Source organism: Armigeres subalbatus, chromosome 3 (assembly GCF_024139115.2).
Source record: "Armigeres subalbatus isolate Guangzhou_Male chromosome 3, GZ_Asu_2, whole genome shotgun sequence".
Classification (NCBI taxonomy): domain Eukaryota; kingdom Metazoa; phylum Arthropoda; class Insecta; order Diptera; family Culicidae; genus Armigeres; species Armigeres subalbatus.
Genome location: NC_085141.1, coordinates 405,071,813 through 405,091,996, shown reverse-complemented (window position 1 = coordinate 405,091,996; position 20,184 = coordinate 405,071,813). Strand labels below are relative to the sequence as shown.

General features: G+C 43.9%; 1 protein-coding gene across 6 annotated transcripts in view; it reads right to left on the bottom strand.

Moving 5' to 3' along the window:
- Positions 1-20,184, bottom strand: part of LOC134227044 (fasciclin-3-like) — a 311,319-nt gene that overhangs the window by 13,090 nt on the left and 278,045 nt on the right. For 4 of the 6 annotated variants that reach the window (XM_062708246.1, XM_062708248.1, XM_062708249.1 and 1 more), the window contains one exon: positions 3,709-3,754. In XM_062708246.1, the coding sequence (XP_062564230.1) occupies positions 3,709-3,754 (46 nt within the window). Of the gene's footprint in view, positions 1-2,666; positions 3,392-3,708; positions 3,755-17,884; positions 19,501-20,184 lie in introns of those variants that run through there. The other 2 variants (XM_062708250.1, XM_062708251.1) reach the window with 2 other exon arrangements.

The following is a 20,184-nucleotide window of genomic DNA, read 5'->3' as shown; positions in this document are numbered from 1 at the left end:
CGGAAGCCTCCTTTCAAGAGGCTCTCAGGAAGCCTCCTTTCAAGAGGCTCTCGGCAGCCTCCTTTCAAGCGGCTCTCGGAAGCTTCCTTTCAAGAGGCTCTCGGAAGCCTCCTTTCAAGAGGCTCTCGGAAGCCTCCTTTCAAGAGGCTCTCGGAAGCCTCCTTTCAAGAGGCTCTCGGAAGCCTCCTTTCAAGAGGCTCTCGGAAGCCTCCTTTCAAGAGGCTCGGAAGCCTCCTTTCAAGAGGCTCGGAAGTCTCCTGTCAAGAGGCTCGGAAGCCTCCTTACAAGAGGCTCAGAAGCCTTCCTTTTAAGAAGTTCGAAGGCTTCATTCAGTGGGGTTTGGATTTATTCTATCAAAAGGCTTGCAAGCCTACTCTCAAGAGGGAGTACCTCTCAAAAAAGGTTAAGAACCGCTGTTCTAAAGGCCTGTATGGACGCCATGGGTTGCTGTTGGCTTTGTATTGACCAATTGTTTCGAACTTTAGAATGATTTGGAGAAAATCGAACTTCTGGTGTAGAAATATCTAGATCAAAATTATGTGAATGGCCTCTGAGGGCCTGTATGGGCATTGGGCACCATAGGTTGCTATTGGTTTCGTACCAAGCGTAATTGACCTGGTAGACCAGGGCTCTAAAATCCAAAATGGTTTGGAGAACCTAGAATATCTGTTGAAATATTGTATTATTTGACATCACTGAAATAGTATTGGGTATATTTCTGAGAAAAAAACAGCAATAAAATCGTTCATTTGCGATATTTGTGTGCAATTTTCGTTCATATAAAAGTGGCTAACTAACGATCCTTTCTCCGACGGATATTGGTGTGGCCGATCAACAATCTAATGTGAGTTTCAGGAAATATATGAGCTGACGATTATTTTGGGTAGGCATATAAATAATTTGGCTGAGAAATGCTTGAGATATCATAAGGTAGCCATTATTTCCATAACGTGCTATTTCGATCTCCGTAATAAAGCGTACACATGCTCAAACACGTTGGACCAAGTTTGAGCGTTTGTAGTGAAGGTTCACAAACTCCCATATATTTTTTGATAATTGGTGTTCAAGTTGGCGCTTCGGTCGTGATATTGTCGTGTGATATTGTTGGTCGAATAAATTGAGTGTTCGTGCCGCTGTTTGTGGAACAAAGTGAATGCTTGATTAAACTAGGGTGGAGTCAATGTTGGTCAAATTGCTGGACCGCGTGTACGCTGCCCAATGCGCTTTTCATATTACATTGTATGATGTACGAGAAAGACATCAGCACTGGAGGTGTGGGCCAGTCCAAAAATTGTCGGCGGTGGTGGACTGAATCCGCGTAGCTTGTTTGCGTTTATTTCTCCTGAACATGATTTCCTGCTTTTTTCCTGGATTTTCTGTAAAATTTTATAATTTTTTGGGTGAAATTCTTCTAAGCTTCCAAGGATAATTATACTTATAGTACTTTTTTTTAATGTTCCAGGTATAATTACTCGATTTTTTTTCTAAGTCTCCATGAAAAGTTCTATTGCTTTTCCATAAAAAAACATTATGAAATAATATATTTGGACATACTTTACCTGTCATGTCATTCATAAAGGAAGAGGCGCAACAGGAGCTTCTGTCGGCTTAATCAATTTAGTTAAGAATTCCCAGACAAACCTCACCGTTGTTTACCCGATTTAATTACTGATAAACATAAAGCTCTCGTTCCGAGATTCCTTCATGCAAACGAACCGGAGTTGAAAACGATTCTCACCTTTCCCAATGCCACGTTCTTTCACCATGCGTAAGACTGTATGGACCGCACTTTTGACGAGTGTTGTTTATCCTACGCTTCACAGAAGAATGGCGAAGGCAGTCACAAACATGGGGTAGTGACGGGGAGAAACAAGGAAAACGTCGCCATTGAAGAGGGATCATTAGTGCAATTTATTGTCTTCTGCATTGATCGTATCGTGTTCCATTTCTGGGAATACATCCAGACAAACACATCCCCATCCTGCCAGATTTTCCCATGACTTTGTCGGAGTCTTACTTAGATGTGTTTTCATTGTTTTGTCGAGTTTAATATAGACAAAGAAGCTTGTTAATTAAAGAAAACGTAATCCGCTTTCTCTGTTCGAATAATACTCTTATCATTTGCTGAAAGAGGAAACTGATACTAGGCTAAGATATGGGGTGAGAAATGGCTGATGTGTTGTCGTAGGCATCGTATGGAACGGAATGGAAGGATTCAACTTCAGCATGCTCGCATACAAAGGACCTCGTTATGTTGAAATGGAATCTCATGGGGGCGTGATAAGCTTTGAGGCGTGGTGTTTGAGTTTAATTTGTGAAATGTCGCCACCACTAACTTTAATGCTTTACATTCTTCGATAACATTAGAATTTGTTATTATATCTACGAAACCGAAAATTTATCTAAAATTTCGAATAATTTGAGCGGGGGAACTAACCATTCGATTACATGCCCGCAATTGAACATTGATTCCCTGAAAGAGAGAGCCCTACTATGGAGCCATAAACAACATTTCTTTTGGTTTGTTTGGCAGTTGATTAATTTTGATCCTGACTGCCATAAATCCAAGTAGAACTCATTAATTCTGTGACAAATTACTTTTAAGAATATGGAAGTTGTTGCTGATTGGGGCTATTCGGAAATGTCATACAAGCCACTAAAGAATCTTAACTTATCTAATGCATTTATTATTGTCTATGGAATTAGCTCTTTTTGGCAAGAATTCTATTCATGCATTGGCTTGAAACCTCTAATACAATGAGCCTTTTCATTATAAAAAACACATAAATAAGGCTTGTATAATTCTCACGTCACTTGCCGAAACGTAGCATTAAATGCACCAACTAACTTATTAACGTGTTTTGTCGTGAACGATTAAATAAACGATAGATGAAATCTTTGTGGTAAAATGCAGCTTTTGAAACCCTAAAAACCCATATTGCATCGCATTGCCGTTCAGAAAATCTCCGTCTCCCGCTTGCGACGGACATTGGCCCCGGTCATCAGCAGATTCGCTTGCTTTTCCAGCAGTTCTCGCTGTTGCGAGGGAATCCACCGGTTTCCCTTGACCACCGGCAGTCCCACCTGGTTGTGATCCCCGAACACGGAAGAACCCCCCGAGTAAACGCTTTCGGTGTCAATCGATGGTCTTTGCTGCAGCTGCAGCGGAATCACGTCCGGATTGCGCAGGTTCTTTGGCCGCAGTATGGGAACCGTGGTCGCATTGTAAACCCGTTCATCCGAGGTTCGGTTCGAGTTTGGTTCGGTTTCGAGTTCGTTGATGGTGGCGTAGATGGGGGCCGGCTTATTTGCGGCCGTCGCAGTTGTTGCCGTTGTTGTGGCTGTTGTTGGAAGGAGTTGCTGCCCAGCACCAGGTTCGTCAACAGTATCGCTGGTGTTAGTAAGTGGTTGGTTTGGTTGAGATTTTGATGGTTTGGTTTTGGGGGTTTGATTTGTACAATGGCCGGATATTGTTCGGAAATGTGGAGAAAGAGAGAAAGGAAAGATAATCCAAAATTAATTCTAACCGAAGAGTTTTCCTTCTTTTGTGATGTGCGGAGCATGCTTTTCAAATGAGAGTTACTTCGTAGCAAAGTTGGTTGTTAAGATCTTTTTAAGGACTACTCTAATATTTACAATGCGATACTAGATGACAACTACGACTACGGGTGAAATGTAGAGCAGATGGTATGAAAAAATGTGACTTACGTTTCTCCGATTCTGGCATTGCTGGTCGTGGTGGATGATCCTTTACCTGTAAAACACACGAACATGTTTTGATTAACGATTGATCAATACACAAAAGTATTTATAAATGTTATTCCTTGAAGTGTTTGTAGGCGTCTAGGTGCCGTCTATGTGCAGTCCACAAACCACGCATCTACAGACGTTCCAAAAATCATTCTTGCCCCTGATCGTTCCATCTAGCTTGCAGCGCATCTCGCATTCTTATACCTTTCGTATATCTTATTTCCACCCAGTTAGTACCGACAATTTGACTACCTGCTTGGCCCATCACAGTCGTTCTATTTCCGCGGTGTGATCCACAGATAGTTTCCTTCCTTAATGTAACATCTTCCATCTGCACTCCACTAAAGATGGTTGTTCAGATCCATATTTCTCCCTTTCTATATCAATCGACTACGAACTTGAGGAGTCAAATTGAGATCAGGATTTGCAGAAATCTCTCTCAATAGATAACAAACAACGATAAAAGAGAGACAAAAACTGTTCCGAATCGTAACAAGCCATGATAACAAATTTATCAAACTTGTATACAAGTGCGAAAAAAACAGAATCGGATAGGAAGCCCCCACCGAAAAATGGTGATTCTCGCTTCGTTCCTTTCATGTTGGTCACTGCTCAGCTGTGTAGAACAAGTTGAAATGCATCATCAAAGCCAATGCTCCCCGCATTTGGATCTTTCTAAAAGAAATTTATCATGGGGTATAACATCCCGAATCAGTTCTCTATCATGACAGCTTGCGAAAAAAGTTTCTCGCGGTATGCTACATATCGTATATGTGCACAGAAAAAAATAATTAAAACTAATCAGCGCGTAAAAAATACAGACGCGGAAAATTACACTATTCTGAGCATACATGAATCCTTTCCATAAATTTCCCCCTAAATGTATGCAATTTGTATAGCATTATGCCACTTAATCGAATAAATAGTGGCATAATGCAATACAAATTGCATACATCCAAGCGAAAATATCGTTTAAAATTACGCTCTTTTTGGCATTCCCTTTATGCGCATTACTTTCGTGTAAATTTCAACAACTTTTTCTATCTGTGTATACAGAGATGATAAGTGAGAGACTTGCTCTTTCTCCTTAGGATTCAATCCTTGATTGAGATGCGTTTTTGAATTTTTCTGCTGATATCGTTTTAGGCGGTCATCAGTGAACCTAACTGCACAGATAGAAAAGTTGTTGAAATTTACACGAAAGTAATGCACATAAAGGGAATGCCAAAAAGAGCGTAATTTTAAACGATATTGTAATTTTGTAATTTTCCGCGTCTGTCGTTTTTACGCGCTGATTAGTTTTCATTATTTTTTTTTCTGTTTACAGCCACCTCAATTTCGTCACCATCCAGGTTTTTACGCTATATTGCCATTATAATATGACTAACCCCTGTTGACACATGGGCTGTCCACTATTTTTCAAATTTAAAACCTTATTTTTCCCTCACTATCAGAGCCGCGAAAAGTTGATTTACTCGTTTTCTCATTTCTTCTACACTCAAAATTATTGTCACTTTGATTCCACTATTAAAAGTCATGTAGACTTAAAAAATCGAAACTTTCATCGCCCTTACTGGAATCGAATACAACTTACTCAAATCACAAGTGCATCCTAATAAAAAATGTATTGGAATCCATTAGAAAACATAGAAAATAATAAATATATACGCTTCTAGTGAATTCTACTCAAAATAAATGTTTGAAAAATATATAAGTGAGGTTCTCAGAGCGAAATGTATGTTTATTAACAATCGCTTATGAAACATTTTGCAGAAGCATTATGAGAACGATTTGAAAAAAATATGCTTGAGTATCATTTTCCTACTCCTTTTTGTGCCCTCGTCCGCTTCTAGTGGACGGGATATCAACTACAGGGATACTGTAGAAAATAAATATCGAAGTTTCACTTAATATTCAAGTACATGGCCAAAAGAAAATTCACTTAAATTTTATTTTATTTTCTAGTGAATTAAGAATAATGAGTGCCATCACTAATGAATCATTTAACTTTCACCCTCGAAACTACATGGAAAATATCTGCATATGTTTTCAAGTAGCTTCTAAGTGAAAATTATTTTGAGTGTATCTTTTTCGCGCCTTTCGTGGCTAGAGTGGGCGCAATTCAGTGCCATTTTTGTTTGCGTTGCGGCCATAGTTTTTGTGAGTGAGGCGGAATTTACTTACTTACTTATGGATCCTGTACACCTCCGGTGGTGCAAAGGGCCGACTTGAAAGATCTCCATCCTGAGCGATGCCCGGCTATCGCTTTAACCTGTTGCCAGGTTAGATTTCGGTCGACTTCTTTTATTTCTTTATTGAGGCTTCTCCGCCATGAGCCTCTGGGTCTGCCTCTGCTGCGATGTCCCGCTGGGTTCCAGTCTAATGCTTGCTTACAGATTTCGTTTCCGCCCCTACGTAGAGTGTGGCCGACCCAGCCCCACTTCCGATCCTGAATTTCTGTTGTTATCGGCCTCTGGTGACAACGACGATGGAGCTCGTTGTTTGAGATCCAGTTGTGAGGCCACCAGGCCCGAATTATATACCGCAGGCATCTGTTAATGAACACCTGCAGCCGTTGAGTGTTCTCCACTGATACACACCATGTTTCGCTAGCGTATAACAGCACAGATTTCACGTTAGAGTTGAAAATTCGTATTTTGGTGCGTTCACTTATCTGCCTGTTTTTCCAGATATTTCTTAAACTCGCAAAGGCAGCCCTTGCTCTCTTGATCCGTGCGCCTATGTCGATCTTGGTACCGCCGTCTGATGCCATTTGGCTACCAAGATATTGGAAGCTTTCAACATTCTCCACTGGTTGCCCGGCTACTGTGAAACTGGAAGGAGTCACCGTGTTTACATCCAACGATTTGGTTTTGTTGACGTTGATGACTAAACCTGCCGAGGAGGAGCGATCGGCAAGGTCGTTGAGCTTACTCTGCATATCAGAGCGCCGTTGCGCGAGTAGTGCAACGTCATCCGCCAATTCGAAGTCGTTTAGGTGCTCCATGGTTATAGGCTGCCATAACAGCCCGCGGTTTGGTTCACGGTCAATCGCATCTACCAGAATCTCATCGATTACGATGAGGAACAGTAACGGTGATAGAATACATCCTTGCCTCACACCAGCTACGACCCGGATAGGGTCGGACAAGACCCCATTGTGCAGCACTCTACACGAAAAGGCCTCGTACTGTGCTTCGATGAGGCCGATGATTTTCTCAGGAACCCCTTTGCGTCTCAGGGCGCCCCACATATTCTCGTGATTGAGACGGTCGAAAGCTTTTTCGTAGTCAATGAATACCAAGTAAAGGGACTCTTGGAATTCGTTGACCTGCTCCAAAATGATGCGGAGCGTGACAATATGGTCCACACAGGATCTTCCGGCACGGAATCCGGCTTGCTGCCGCCGGAGAGTCGCATCGATCTTCTCCTGAATCCGGGCTAGGATAATTTTGCACAGAACTTTGAGAACGGTACACAGCAACATAATGCCTCGCCAGTTATCGCATACAGTCAGGTCACCCTTTTTGGGCACCTTCACTAAGATACCTTGCATCCAGTCGACCGGGAAAGTTGCGGTGTCCCAGATATTACGAAATAAACGATGCAGTAGTTGAGCGGATGTCATGGAGTCAGCTTTGAGCATCTCGGCTGATATGCGGTCGACCCCTGGGGCTTTATTCGATTTCATGCTTTGGATGGCTGTTTGAATCTCTAGCAGTGATGGAGCTTCGGTATTGACACGTGTTATACGTCGGATCCTAGGCAGATCATGCCGAGGTGGTGATGGCCTGGTTGGCACTTGAAAAGCTGTTCGAAGTGCTCGAACCAGCGTTTCAGCTGGTCAGTTGGGTCGGTCAATAACTGATCATTCGCGTCTTTCACAGGCATCGTTGCATTCATCTTCGCCCCGCTTAAGCGTCGTGAGATATCGTAGAGGAGGCGAATGTCCCCGGTTGCGGCGGCTCTCTCTCCTTCGTCGGCCAGAGAGTCTGCCCACGCTCGCTTGTCCCGTCGACATGAGCGTTTTACTATCTTCTCAAGAGCCGTGTATCGTTGACGGGCTAAGACTTTGGCTCCTCTGGTTTTCGATCGCTCTATCGCGGCTTTGGCTTCTCTTCGCTCCTCTATCTTCCTCCAGGTCTCATCGGTGATCCATTGTTTTCTCTGGGTGCGTAGTTCGCCCAGATTGTTCTCGCTGGTGGCGATGAAGGCATTCTTGATGGCGGTCCATTGGTCTTCCACGCTGCCACCTTCCGGAATATCTGCAGCACGCGTCTCCAGTTCTTCAACGAAGGACCGTTTCACCGTGGCATCTTCCAGTCGGCGTGTGTTGAATCGTCGTCCAACTCTTTCCTCCTGCCGACGAATCCGCGCAATGCGCAGGCGTATTTCGCCGATGAGGAGGTGATGATCAGACGCGATAACGGCACTACGTTTATTCCGTACATCAAGAAGGCTCCGCTTCCATTTTCGGCTGATGCAGATGTGGTCGATTTGATTTTTCTGTAAAGCCGTCACGGAGACCCACGTGACCTTGTGAACCGGTCGATGAGGGAAAAGCGATCCCCGATCACCATGTCGTTATTACCACAAAATTCTGCGAACAGCTCTCCGTTTTCGCTCATTTCTCCGAGAGTGAGGCGGAATGATAAAAAAAAAGAATTTCATCAATTAGGCACAATTTTTGTTTATCTTTCGCAGGGTTGTTCTAGAGGAAATAAAAGTAGGTAGGTAGGTAGTGAAAGATGTTTCTCATCACATACTTCGAAAAAATATTCTCCTTCAACCCAAAAATGGATTGTTTTCGTATCGCCGAAACGAAATGTACAAACCCTGATCATGATTCAACTCGAGATTCGCATCATAGCTAGTTTTTTGCACGGTCTTCTTCATATAACAATGAATAATAAAATAACACGTTAGCTTCGAAAAAAGATTCTCCTTCAACCCTGCTTGGAATGGATTGTTTTCGTATCGCCGAAACGAAAAGTACAAACCCAACTCGCGATTCGCAGAATTGCTCCTTTTTTTTGCGCGTTCTTCTTTGTTTACATTGAACTAACTTTTTGCATAAAACAATGAATAATAAAATCACATGTTAATATAAATACTGCAGAATTGTGTTAATGGTGTTACATATATTGTAGTCGCAGAAATTTCGATGGCGTCAGTAGTGATCCCAGTGATGGCCGTCGATGCTGCAGAGAATACATTTGCTGAGGCTGAGTCTGCAGTGTTTCCTCGGTAAACTATCGAAAGACTGTCGACGGCGTCAACAGCACATTATTAAAACTAAATCGGTCCTTTTCAGGACTACCATTTTATACTGAAGCAAGCAGATCGTAGAAGAAATTTCTTAAAGGTACAAAATAAAATCGCTTGGTGATGGCAGAGGCAGACAGATCAATCCCGATGGCCCTACGTTGTCCAACGTCAACCAAGGGATAGTGTGTTGCACACTCGAGTCGTTCTAAAGTAACTATGTATAATCTATACTGCCGCTAACCGCAAGTCGAGCACATCTGTATATGGGCGTCCATATACAGATGTGCTCGACTTGCGGTTAGCGGCAGTATAACCTGGAATGAATAAATTTTTATTTTTATCGATGATTGACTCTATCATATTAATTCATTTTTAAGTTAATAATGTTGAATGATTTATATTTAGTCACTCATTTATTAAGATTATGCCATTTGTAGCTATCAAGGCCGATCCACCCTAAAATACGTGGCTTAAGCGCCACTTCACTGGGGAGACCACGTGTGCTGATAAATTGCCCGGGTGAGACTCTCCTTATGGCGAGTCCATCTGTTCTCCTCCAGTCCATCTATTTTACGGATCGTTTCAGCTAGCTAGCGAACCAACGACCGCACGGGATCACCCTATTACTACGCCATCCTCATACAACCAGCAGGCACTAAGAGATTCGGTAAGCGATTCACTCATGCTCAAATGTAAGCAGCTCGCAACATCTAATCATTGAAGATCCACCGATCGTCAAGAAGAAACAGAAAGATGATAATCGAAAAAATCTCCACGGAAACCATACGGAGAAGTTTGAAAACTCTTCTTAAAAATTCCAAAAGCAATTTAATTAAAAATGGTAAGCAGTACGAGGTTGGACTTTCCTTATACTGTGTTTCAAGTGTAATATTACAAAATAAAATTTCGAATAGAAATATTGTGTTCAATATACAGTAGAAGAAAAGTCGAACCCAATACAGCTTACCGTTTATTTAATTATTAACGCTTTAAAATTTTTGAGAAGAGTTTTAAAAACTTCTTCGTATGGTTTCCCCTGGAGATTTGTTCGATTATCATCTTTCTGCTTCTTCTTCTTCATGCAACATCAAAGCGCCATTCAAACAGCAGATGATTGGGACAGAACTACATTTATTATAAGAGAGACATATTCGATTTTGGTGTACATGTATTTGGTTTCAAGGTGTCATTGATAATTACGTTTTCATTTTGTGTTCGTCCTCTCTCCTCTGTCCATGTCTTGTGTGCGATTTCTCACCCTGACTATCTTGTAATCATGTACTTTAAATGCTCTTCGTGTGACGTCACTTTTCTAGCAGCGCATCGGTAGACTAGTCTGCGCTCCTTGTGACAAGAATTTTCACGGTGTTTCACGGCTAATTTCTTCTGAATGGCTTTTAAAGGCACATTCCTTCAGTCGTTTGACTAGACAAAAAACAACTCCAAAGCGTCCACAGCGGACGCCCCACTGGCTTACCGGCCAGTAGATCTAACTAACGGGATGTAGGCAATCCAACAAGTTGTCTAAAATTTTGCGTTCAACATTAATTTAATACATCAAACTTCTTGACGACTTTTGACGACGAGTCTTCCAAACCTCTTGAAAAGCGGCTTCCGAGCCTCTTGAGAAGGTTTCCGAGCCTCTTGAAAGGAGGCTTCCGAGCCTCTTGAAAGGAGGCTTTGAGCCCTCTTGAAAGGGAGGCTTCCCGAGCCTCTTGAAAGGAGGCTTCCGAGCCTCTTGAAAGGAGGCTTCCGAGCCTCTTGAAAGGAGGCTTCCGAGCCTCTTGAAAGGAGGCTTCCGAGCCTCTTGAAAGGAGGCTTCCGAGCCTCTTGAAAGGAGGCTTCGAGCTTCTTGAAAGGAGGCTTCCGAGCCTCTTGAAAGGAGGCTTCCGAGCCTCTTGAAAGGAGGCTTCCGAGCCTCTTGAAAGGAGGCTTCCGAGCCTCTTGAAAGGAGGCTTCCGAGCCTCTTGAAAGGAGGCTTCCGAGCCTCTTGAAAGGAGGCTTGAGCCTCTTGAAAGAGGCTTCCAGACCTCTTGAAAGAGGCTCCGAGCCTCTTGGAAGGAAGCTTCCAGGCCTCTTGGAAGGAGGGCTTCCTGAGCCTCTTGGATGGAGGCTTCCCAGCCTCTTGAGAGGAGGCTTCCGTGCCTCTTGGAAGGAGGCTTCCGAGCCTTTTGGAAGGAGGCTTCCGAGCCTCTTGGAAGGAGGCTTCCGAGGCCTCTTGGAGGAGGCTTCTGAGCCTCTTGGAAGGAGGCTTCCGAGCCTCTTGGAAGGAGGCTTCCGAGGCCTCTTGGAAGGAGGCTTCCTGAGGCCTCTTGGAAGGAGGCTTCCGAGCCTCTTGGAAGGAGGCTTCCAGGCCTCTTGGAAGGAGGCTTCCGAGGCCTCTTGGAGGAGGCTTCCGGGCCTCTTGGAAGGAGGCTTCCAGGCCTCTTGGAAGGAGGCTTCCTGAGCCTCTTGGAAGGAGGCTTCTGAGCCTCTTGGAAGGAGGCTTCCGAGCCTCTTGGAAGGAGGCTTCCGAGCCTCTTGGAGGAGGCTTCTGAGCCTCTTGGAAGGAGGCTTCCTGAGCCTCTTGGAAGGAGGCTTCCTGAGCCTCTTGGAAGGAGGCTTCTGAGCCTCTTGGAAGGAGGCTTCCGAGCCTCTTGGAAGGAGGCTTCCGAGCCTCTTGGAAGGAGGCTTGAGCCTCTTGGAAGGAGGCTTCCAGGCCTCTTGGAAGGAGGCTTCCGAGCCTCTTGGAAGGAGGCTTCTGAGCCTCTTGGAAGGAGGCTTCTGAGCCTCTTGGAAGGAGGCTTCCAGGCCTCTTGGAAGGAGGCTTCCAGAGCCTCTTGGAAGGAGGCTTCTGAGCCTCTTGGAAGGAGGCTTCCGAGCCTCTTGGAAGGAGGCTTGAGCCTCTGGAAGGAGGCCTGAGCCTCTTGGAAGGAGGCTTCCGAGTCTCTTGGAAGGAGGCTTCCAAGCCTCTTGGAAGGCTTCCGAGCCTCTTGGAAGGAGGCTTCTGAGCCTCTTGGAAGGAGGCTTCCGAGCCTCTTGGAAGGAGGCTTCCGAGCCTCTTGGAAGGAGGCTTCCGAGCCTCTTGGAAGGAGGCTTCCGAGCCTCTTGGAAGGAGGCTTCCTAGCCTCTTGGAAGGAGGCTTCCGAGCCTCTTGGAAGGAGGCTTCTGAGCCTCTTGGAAGGAGGCTTCCAGCCTCTTGGAAGGAGGCTTCTGAGCTCTTGGAAGGAGGCTTCCAGGCCTCTTGGAAGGAGGCTTCCGAGCCTCTTGGAAGGAGGCTTCCTGAGCCTCTTGGTGGGACGCGTCCGAGCCGCTTGGAAGGCGGCGTTCGAGCCTCTTGGAAGGAGGCTTCCGAGCCTCTTGGAAGGAGGCTTCTGAGCCTCTTGGAAGGAGGCTTCCAGGCCTCTTGAAAGGAGGCTTCCTGAGCCTCTTGAAAGGAGGCTTCTGAGCCTCTTGAAAGGAGGCTTCCGAGCCTCTTGAAAGGAGGCTTCCAGGCCTCTTGAAAGGAGGCTTCCGAGCCTCTTGAAAGGAGGCTTCCGAGCCTCTTGAAAGGAGGCTTCCGAGCCTCTTGAAAGGAGGCTTCCGAGCCTCTTGAAAGGAGGCTTCCGAGCCTCTTGAAAGGAGGCTTCCGAGCCTCTTGAAAGGAGGCTTCCGAGCCTCTTGAAAGGAGGCTCCAGAGCCTCTTGAAAGGAGGCTTCCGAGCCTCTTGAAAGGAGGCTTCCGAGCCTCTTGAAAGGAGGCTTCCGAGCCTCTTGAAAGGAGGCTTCCGAGCCTCTTGAAAGGAGGCTTCCGAGCCTCTTGAAAGGAGGCTTCAGCCTCTTGAAGGAGGCTTCTGAGCCTCTTGAAGGAGGCTTCTGAGCCTCTTGCAAGGAGGCTTCTGAGCCTCTTGAAAGGAGGCTTCTGAGCCTCTTGAAAGGAGGCTTCTGAGCCTCTTGAAAGGAGGCTTCCTGAGCCTCTTGAAAGGAGGCTTCCTGAGCCTCTTGAAAGGAGGCTTCCGAGCCTCTTGAAAGGAGGCTTCTGAGCCTCTTGAAAGGAGGCTTCCGAGCCTCTTGAAAGGAGGCTTCTGAGCCTCTTGAAAGGAGGCCTGAGCCTCTTGAAAGGAGGCTTCCGGGCCTCTTGAAAGGAGGCTTCCTGAACCTCTTGAAAGGAGGCTTCCTGAGCCTCTTGAAAGGAGGCTTCCAGGCCTCTTGAAAGGAGGCTTCCGAGCCTCTTGAAAGGGAGGCTTCTGAGCCTCTTGAAAGGAGGCTTCTGAGCCTCTTGAAAGGAGGCTTCTGAGCCTCTTGAAAGGAGGCTTCTGAGCCTCTTGAAAGGAGGCTTCTGGAGCCTCTTGAAAGGAGGCTTCCGAGCCTCTTGAAAGGAGGCTTCTGAGCCTCTTGAAAGGAGGCTTCTGAGCCTCTTGAAAGGAGGCTTCCAGCCTCTTGAAAGGAGGCTTCTGAGCCTCTTGAAAGGAGGCTTCTGAGCCTCTTGAAAGGAGGCTTCTGAGCCTCTTGAAAGGAGGCTTCCGAGCCTCTTGAAAGGAGGCTTCTGAGCCTCTTGAAAGGAGGCTTCTGAGCCTCTTGAAAGGAGGCTTGAGCCTCTTGAAAGGAGGCTTCTGAGCCTCTTGAAAGGAGGCTTCCTGAGCCTCTTGAAAGGAGGCTCTGAGCCTCTTGAAAGGAGGCTTCTGAGCCTCTTGAAAGGAGGCTTCCTGAGCCTCTTGAAAGGAGGCTCCGGAGCTCTTGAAAGGAGGCTTCTGAGCCTCTTGAAAGGAGGCTTCTGAGCCTCTTGAAAGGAGGCTTCTGAGCCTCTTGAAAGGAGGCTTCTGAGCCTCTTGAAAGGAGGCTTCTGAGCCTCTTGCAAGGAGGCTTCCGAGCCTTTTGAAATGGGGCTTCTGAGCCTCTTGAAAGGAGGCTTCTCTTGAAATGAGGCTTCTAAGCCTATTGAAAGGAGACTTTTGAGCCTCTTGAAAGGAAGCTTCCAAGCCTCTTAAAAGGAGGCTTCTGAGCCTCTTGAAAGGAGGCTTTTAAGCCTCTGGAAAGGAGGATTCCGAGCTTCTTGAAAGGATGCCTCCGAGCCCTCTTGAAGGAGGCTTCCAGGCCTCTTGGAAGGAGGCTTCCAGGCCTCTTGAAAGGAGGCTTCTGAGCCTCTTGAAAGGAGGCTTCCAAGGCCTCTTGAAAGGAGGCTTCTGAACCCCTTGAAAGGAGGCTTCCAAGCTTCTTGAAAGGACTTCCTTGACTCTTGAAAAGAGGTTTCAGAGCCTTTTGAAAAGAGGCTTCTGAGCCTCTTGAAAGGAGGCTTCCTGAGCCTCTTGAAAGGAGGCTTCTGAGCCTCTTGAAAGGAGGCTCTGAGCCTCTTGAAAGGAGGCTTCTGAGCCTCTTGAAAGGAGGCTTCTGAGCCTCTTGAAAGGAGGCCTGAGCCTCTTGAAAGGAGGCTTCTGAGCCTCTTGAAAGGAGGCTTCTGAGCCTCTTGAAAGGAGGCTCTGAGCCTCTTGAAAGGAGGCTTCCAGGCCTCTTGAAAGGAGGCTTCTGAGCCTCTTGAAAGGAGGCTTCTGAGCCTCTTGAAAGGAGGCTTCCAGGCCTCTTGAAAGGAGGCTTCTGAGCCTCTTGAAAGGAGGCTTCTGAGCCTCTTGAAAGGAGGCTTCTGAGCCTCTTGAAAGGAGGCTTCTGAGCCTCTTGAAAGGAGGCTTCTGAGCCTCTTGAAAGGAGGCTTCTGGAGCCTCTTGAAAGGAGGCTTCTGGGCCTTTTTAAAGGAGGCTTCCGGGCCTCTTGAAAAGAGGCGCTTGAAAGGAGGCTTCCGAGCCTCTTGAAAGGAGGCTTCCGAGCCTCTTGAAAGGAGGCTTCTGAGCCTCTTGAAAGGAGGCTTCTGAGGCCTTGAAAGGAGGCTTCCGGAGCCTCTTGAAAGGAGGCTTCCAGCCTCTTGAAAGGAGGCTTCTGAGCCTCTTGAAAGGAGGCTTCTGAGCCTCTTGAAAGGAGGCTTCCTGAGCCTCTTGAAAGGAGGCTTCCGAGCCTCTTGAAAGGAGGCTTCTGAGCCTCTTGAAAGGAGGCTTCTGAGCCTCTTGAAAGGAGGCTTCCGAGCCTCTTGAAAGGAGGCTTCCGAGCCTCTTGAAAGGAGGCTTCCGAGCCTCTTGAAAGGAGGCTTCCGAGCCTCTTGAAAGGAGGCTTCCGAGCCTCTTGAAAGGAGGCTTCCGAGCCTCTTGAAAGGAGGCTTCCGAGCCTCTTGAAAGGTTGCTGCAACGTTTTGTTTTTTTGATCTTTCATCCTTTCGACCTTTTGTTCTTTCGACTTTTTATCTTTCGACCTTTTGTCATAGATTCACATTTTAACTATTACCCATAAAAATTAACAGTATAATTCATTCTATCAAAATGAATTGAAATTGAATTGTTATTTTTCCGGTTGATTGAATGTTTTTGTTTTAAGTTATTTACTGCTGAATAATTACAAATCCATAGCTTTTGAATTTTTGTAAGTCCTGATGGGTTTGTGCATAATTTTACAATTTTACCTCCATAAGTCGATAGCCTCCTTCTTCTGAGGCATCTTCAATATTAACGTAGCTGCTGACGCCGACGACAGCCTCTCGATAGTTTACTGGAGAAAAACACTGCAAACGCAGTCTTGCGAATATATTTTATGCAGTATCGGCGGTCAGCACTAGGTTCGCTACTGACGCCATTGAAATTTCTGCAACTACAATACAACACAATTCTGCAGCATTTATGTTAACATGTGAATATTCGACTTTGTTTCAAATATAGGCCGTAAAACGACAATTTTGTTTTAAATAGGAACAAAGCCAGGAAGGCACAAATCCAGTATGTCATACCCCTACTCGTAACGCTGGTGGTCATCTTTCCGTGGGAACCGAAGAATACAAAACATAATTTGCTTTTATACGACCTTTCTAGAGCAAGTTAATGAAGTAAATTATAAAAAGGTAAATCAATCATCTTTAGTCTGAATTTGATGCTGGAGATTGGAATATTTAAGCACCAGAGCGATAATTTATTAGGTAGGATTTCTTACCCCGTTCCCGGCCTAACATGTATACGACTGCATTATTTAAATGATATTTATGACAGGAAGCAACTTTGTCAGAATTTTGTAGGGCTTGTAATACTGCAATGGGGTTTACTTCTGCTTAAGAAATAGCTATTCATGCGATGTGTAGCACGTATTTCAGTCACAGCGATTGATTTTCCGGCATACTTGAATTTAATTCCCTAATGAGCGATTTTCACTCAATATCTCAACAGCTGAATCTCTCATTCTCTCTCAGGACGACAACAACGACGACAACGTGATGCCAGATGATACTATTTATAATAATTTTTATTTGGTTGAGAAGATATATTCACTCATCCAAATTCCTTCCAAACACTTAAAAACAATATTTTATCACTTTTTGATATCGAGGGAATTACAAATATCATTATATCGTCAACGTATTAGACAGTTTTCGTATTAACGATGAAGGATTATTTTCATACTAAAAAGGCTCCTGGTCTTTTGGCAACACGGTGCGGCCAGAGGTTCTTGGGCCGAGATGATTTTTTTCAGTTTAAGAATGCATTTTTAAATGTATTCTAATATGTTTTTAAAAGTTCTTAATAAACGAAGAAATATGGAGGATTGAAGAGCGTGAGTTTAAAATTATTGTGTGGTTATTAACAGCTCCAAGCAATGATTGTATCGAGCAATGTGACGATTTTCAGATCGGTGTTCATTTGTTTATACCGTTTTGTAAAAGTGGAAAGAATCACTCTGACTCAGTGGTGTGGCAATGAAGAGCGAAAGTTTGAAATCTTCGTTTTTATTTTCTATAATTGAAAAAAAAAACAGGAGTAAATTAAATGGTTGAATAATATTGAGTATTGTGCAAGATACATAGCAGGTTTTCTAAGTATCAATCATAAACCTAAGGCTCCCAAACCTTATAAATCATTAGTCTTCTGTGAAGTGAGCCGAGAATCGGGTCCATAGGCCAAAGTAGTGATTTACCCTATTAGCCGATGAATCATTTGGATCTGCTCAAAACATTGGTTGATGTGAGATTCTGCAATACCAAACATAATGATATCATATCAAAACAACGAGTTCAACTTTAGTACCGATGCAAGATCAAACTCAGTGTTGTGTCACATTGTTTTGAAGAAACCGAAACTGAAAAGGGAGCTCGCCTTTCTAGAGTTGGTGTAATTTATATCAAGAAGGGTCATAATCTAAAATAACCGCACAAGTTTGTAGTAGACCTAAATAAAAAACAACAGTAGCATTAGTTCAGGAGAAGGCACACATGCTCTAAACAAGGACATGGCTATACTACAAATGGGGGTGTAAGTGCCATTTTGGTCAAAATTGAGCTGACTACAGCAAAAAATGCTTTGGTTCTAGAGCTTTGCGGCAATATATTGATGTAGTTTGTACGTTATTTATAAAAAAATATGAAAATTCACAGAATATTAGGAATTTTTAGAACTTCCATACATACAATTTGTATTAAGCAAAAAACAATAAAAACCTTTGCACTCATGTCTTTCAAACTAAGTTTTTATCACTCGTATTTCTATGCGTTTGGCCCTCTTAAATGTTTAATGTTATGGGTACAGCAATTCACACCGATCAATAGCGATCGTGATCGTGATGGTGATCCGACGGACACAAGAAGACGAGGTGCTTAGCGAGTGGATCGATCAGGTGGAAGACGACTTGCGGACCCTTCGTAGACCGCGTGATTATCGACGTACAGTCATCGATCAACCTGAATGGAGATGATTTTTATATTCTACACCGACCATTCCGGCCTTTGGATAAATGAAAATATGCTACAGACAACGAAAGTTAGAATAAAAATTCAAAACTACCCGTCACCATGCGTCTCCACCAAATGAAAGAAAAAACTTCGTACGAAATTCTTTATTATTCTCTATCTTTATTTACGATCGCTTTATCTTTGTATGTACAAACTTTATCGGTTCACACGGTATAAAGGAATGAAACGTAAAAATTTACTTAGATAAGAATACTTATTGAGTGTCGTGGAAATTTATCGAATACTGTATAATTGAAAGTTAAGTTCATTTTCGGGATTAAAAAATACCTTTGTTAGACAATCAGATCATTTGAATTGAGATTCTTAAGCGATAATTGTGGGCACTATATTTTTGTTTTTATTCATTTTTTTTCGTAAAATCGAAAATCTTTCATATATCAACGTTTCACCAGATATTTGAAAGTGAGCTAAAATAAGACAAAATACATTTGTTTTAAATTAAAAAAATCGTTATCGATCCTAACTATGATCCAACGGTTTGCTTCTCCGGACTTCTTATAAATATTGAATTTGCTTACCCAAAATCTGACTATCATCTAACGCTACGTAAGGAAAGGTTGTTAGTACTATGCTAAATTGTGAATACGGCTACTCGGCGGTCCCCGTGGAAGGGGGCACGCACTTCTTCCTCCTGAATATGGACACTTTGTGCAGTTGATTTGATACGTCGCGCTTCTTGTTAGCCTAATCCTAGTGGAGGGGAGATTTGATTTTAAGAGATATGATTTCAATCGATTAACTAAACACCGAGAAAAAGTTTTCCGATTCGTTTAAGGACATTTGCGCCATGTTAGCCGTGCAGATTTGTTTCGTTTAACTAGATAATTTAATAACAATCTTCGTCATCGGAACCCCCCATTCCTGTTCAGCGTTTTGGAACAAAGAAAGAAGGCCCCAGCTAAAATCTAAAACAAATGCTTCTTTTGCCGTTCGTCCTGCTGCGGACGTTTAAGTACATTTTTCATCTTCAGCTCAATTGGAGTTGTCGTCGCCGTCAGTAGTGTGCTTGTCACTGTCAAAAGCTAATGGAATATTTGTGTATCTATTCTAAATGTTTGTGGGTTTTGCAGTTTTAGAGCTTTGAGTTTCGTTTCCCATTATTTTTGCTTTTACAGTCCAGAGTATGAGAAATGGTAGTCCGTTTGGCTTTCTGTTCCACACTTTTTCGTTGATTTGTCAGACTATTGTTTTCCGAAGAGCGTCGTCCAACGCTAAAATGAAGTCCAGTCATATGTTTTTTGTCAGTTCCTTTTAGCACGGGATTATAAATCATTCTGAGATATTCGTTTTTCAACCAAGCCTTTCATCTGATACGATTTTTCGAACAGAAAAAAAACCGTGCGTCTCCATTGTCCTGGCAGAAACCGTTGTTGTTGCCACTAGCTTGGTACTTAGCCTAAATATCGTTCAATTATCCATTCAGCATTCCGCCCGCCTACACCGGGGTGTTGGTTTTGCTATCGTTGGCCTTTCCATTTTCCTGCTTCTTTCCACCGGCCGCCTGCTGCTTTCCGTTTTCGTGCTTTCCATTCTTCTGCTGACCATCGGCGCCAGCATCGGTGGTCCGGGGGTCTTCACTTTCGTAGTGGGCGGCCGGGTTCTGCTGCTGCAGCTTCTCGTCGTGCAGGTCCTCGTGCGAGTGGGGCGTGATATGCGCCTCCGAGTCCGGGTTCAGTTCACCGGTGGCCGGGGGAACTGCAACGAGACCGAGAAGCAACATAATCGAGAATAGAATTTGGTTGAACTGTTTTTTTTTTTGCTTGATTGGCGGTTTTGGGAAATGGGAGAAATTCCGGAAACTGAGGTGATGGAACAGTGAGAAGAATGTGTGGAAAAGTGTTATGATTATGAATAAGTGGAAATGTGAAAGAGCGATGGACAATATTAAATGTTTAGACCGATAAAGCTTTTGCGTGAGAATCAAAATAGAACATTTAGAATGTTATCAAAACGCTAATGTCGCTTTTAAACATTGATGACCGAAAACAAAGTGCCATCCATTCGCTTTCAAAACCTACTTCTGTTTGAAATTCTTATTGCCTGCCATAACCTAACGGAATTATCCATTCTATTTTTACCGTTCCTAATTCTTTCAAGAAAATGTACATCTTGATTCGATGAATTACATAAGCATTTCCGTATCATTGTAAAATGCGTTATAAAGTAAAACGATCATCTCATGAACTCAAAAACAACGTTTATTTAATAAAAACTTCCTATTGTGATTATTTTTTCCTTTACCCGTTCTCAAGGCAACATTATATCCTGAACAAACATTGAAGAAATACGTTGATTAAAATATAATTGGCTTTTTTCATTTCTCAACGATAGTATCGATCAAGGAGAATAAAGTACTAGGTGCTCCAATCTGCCAAGTTT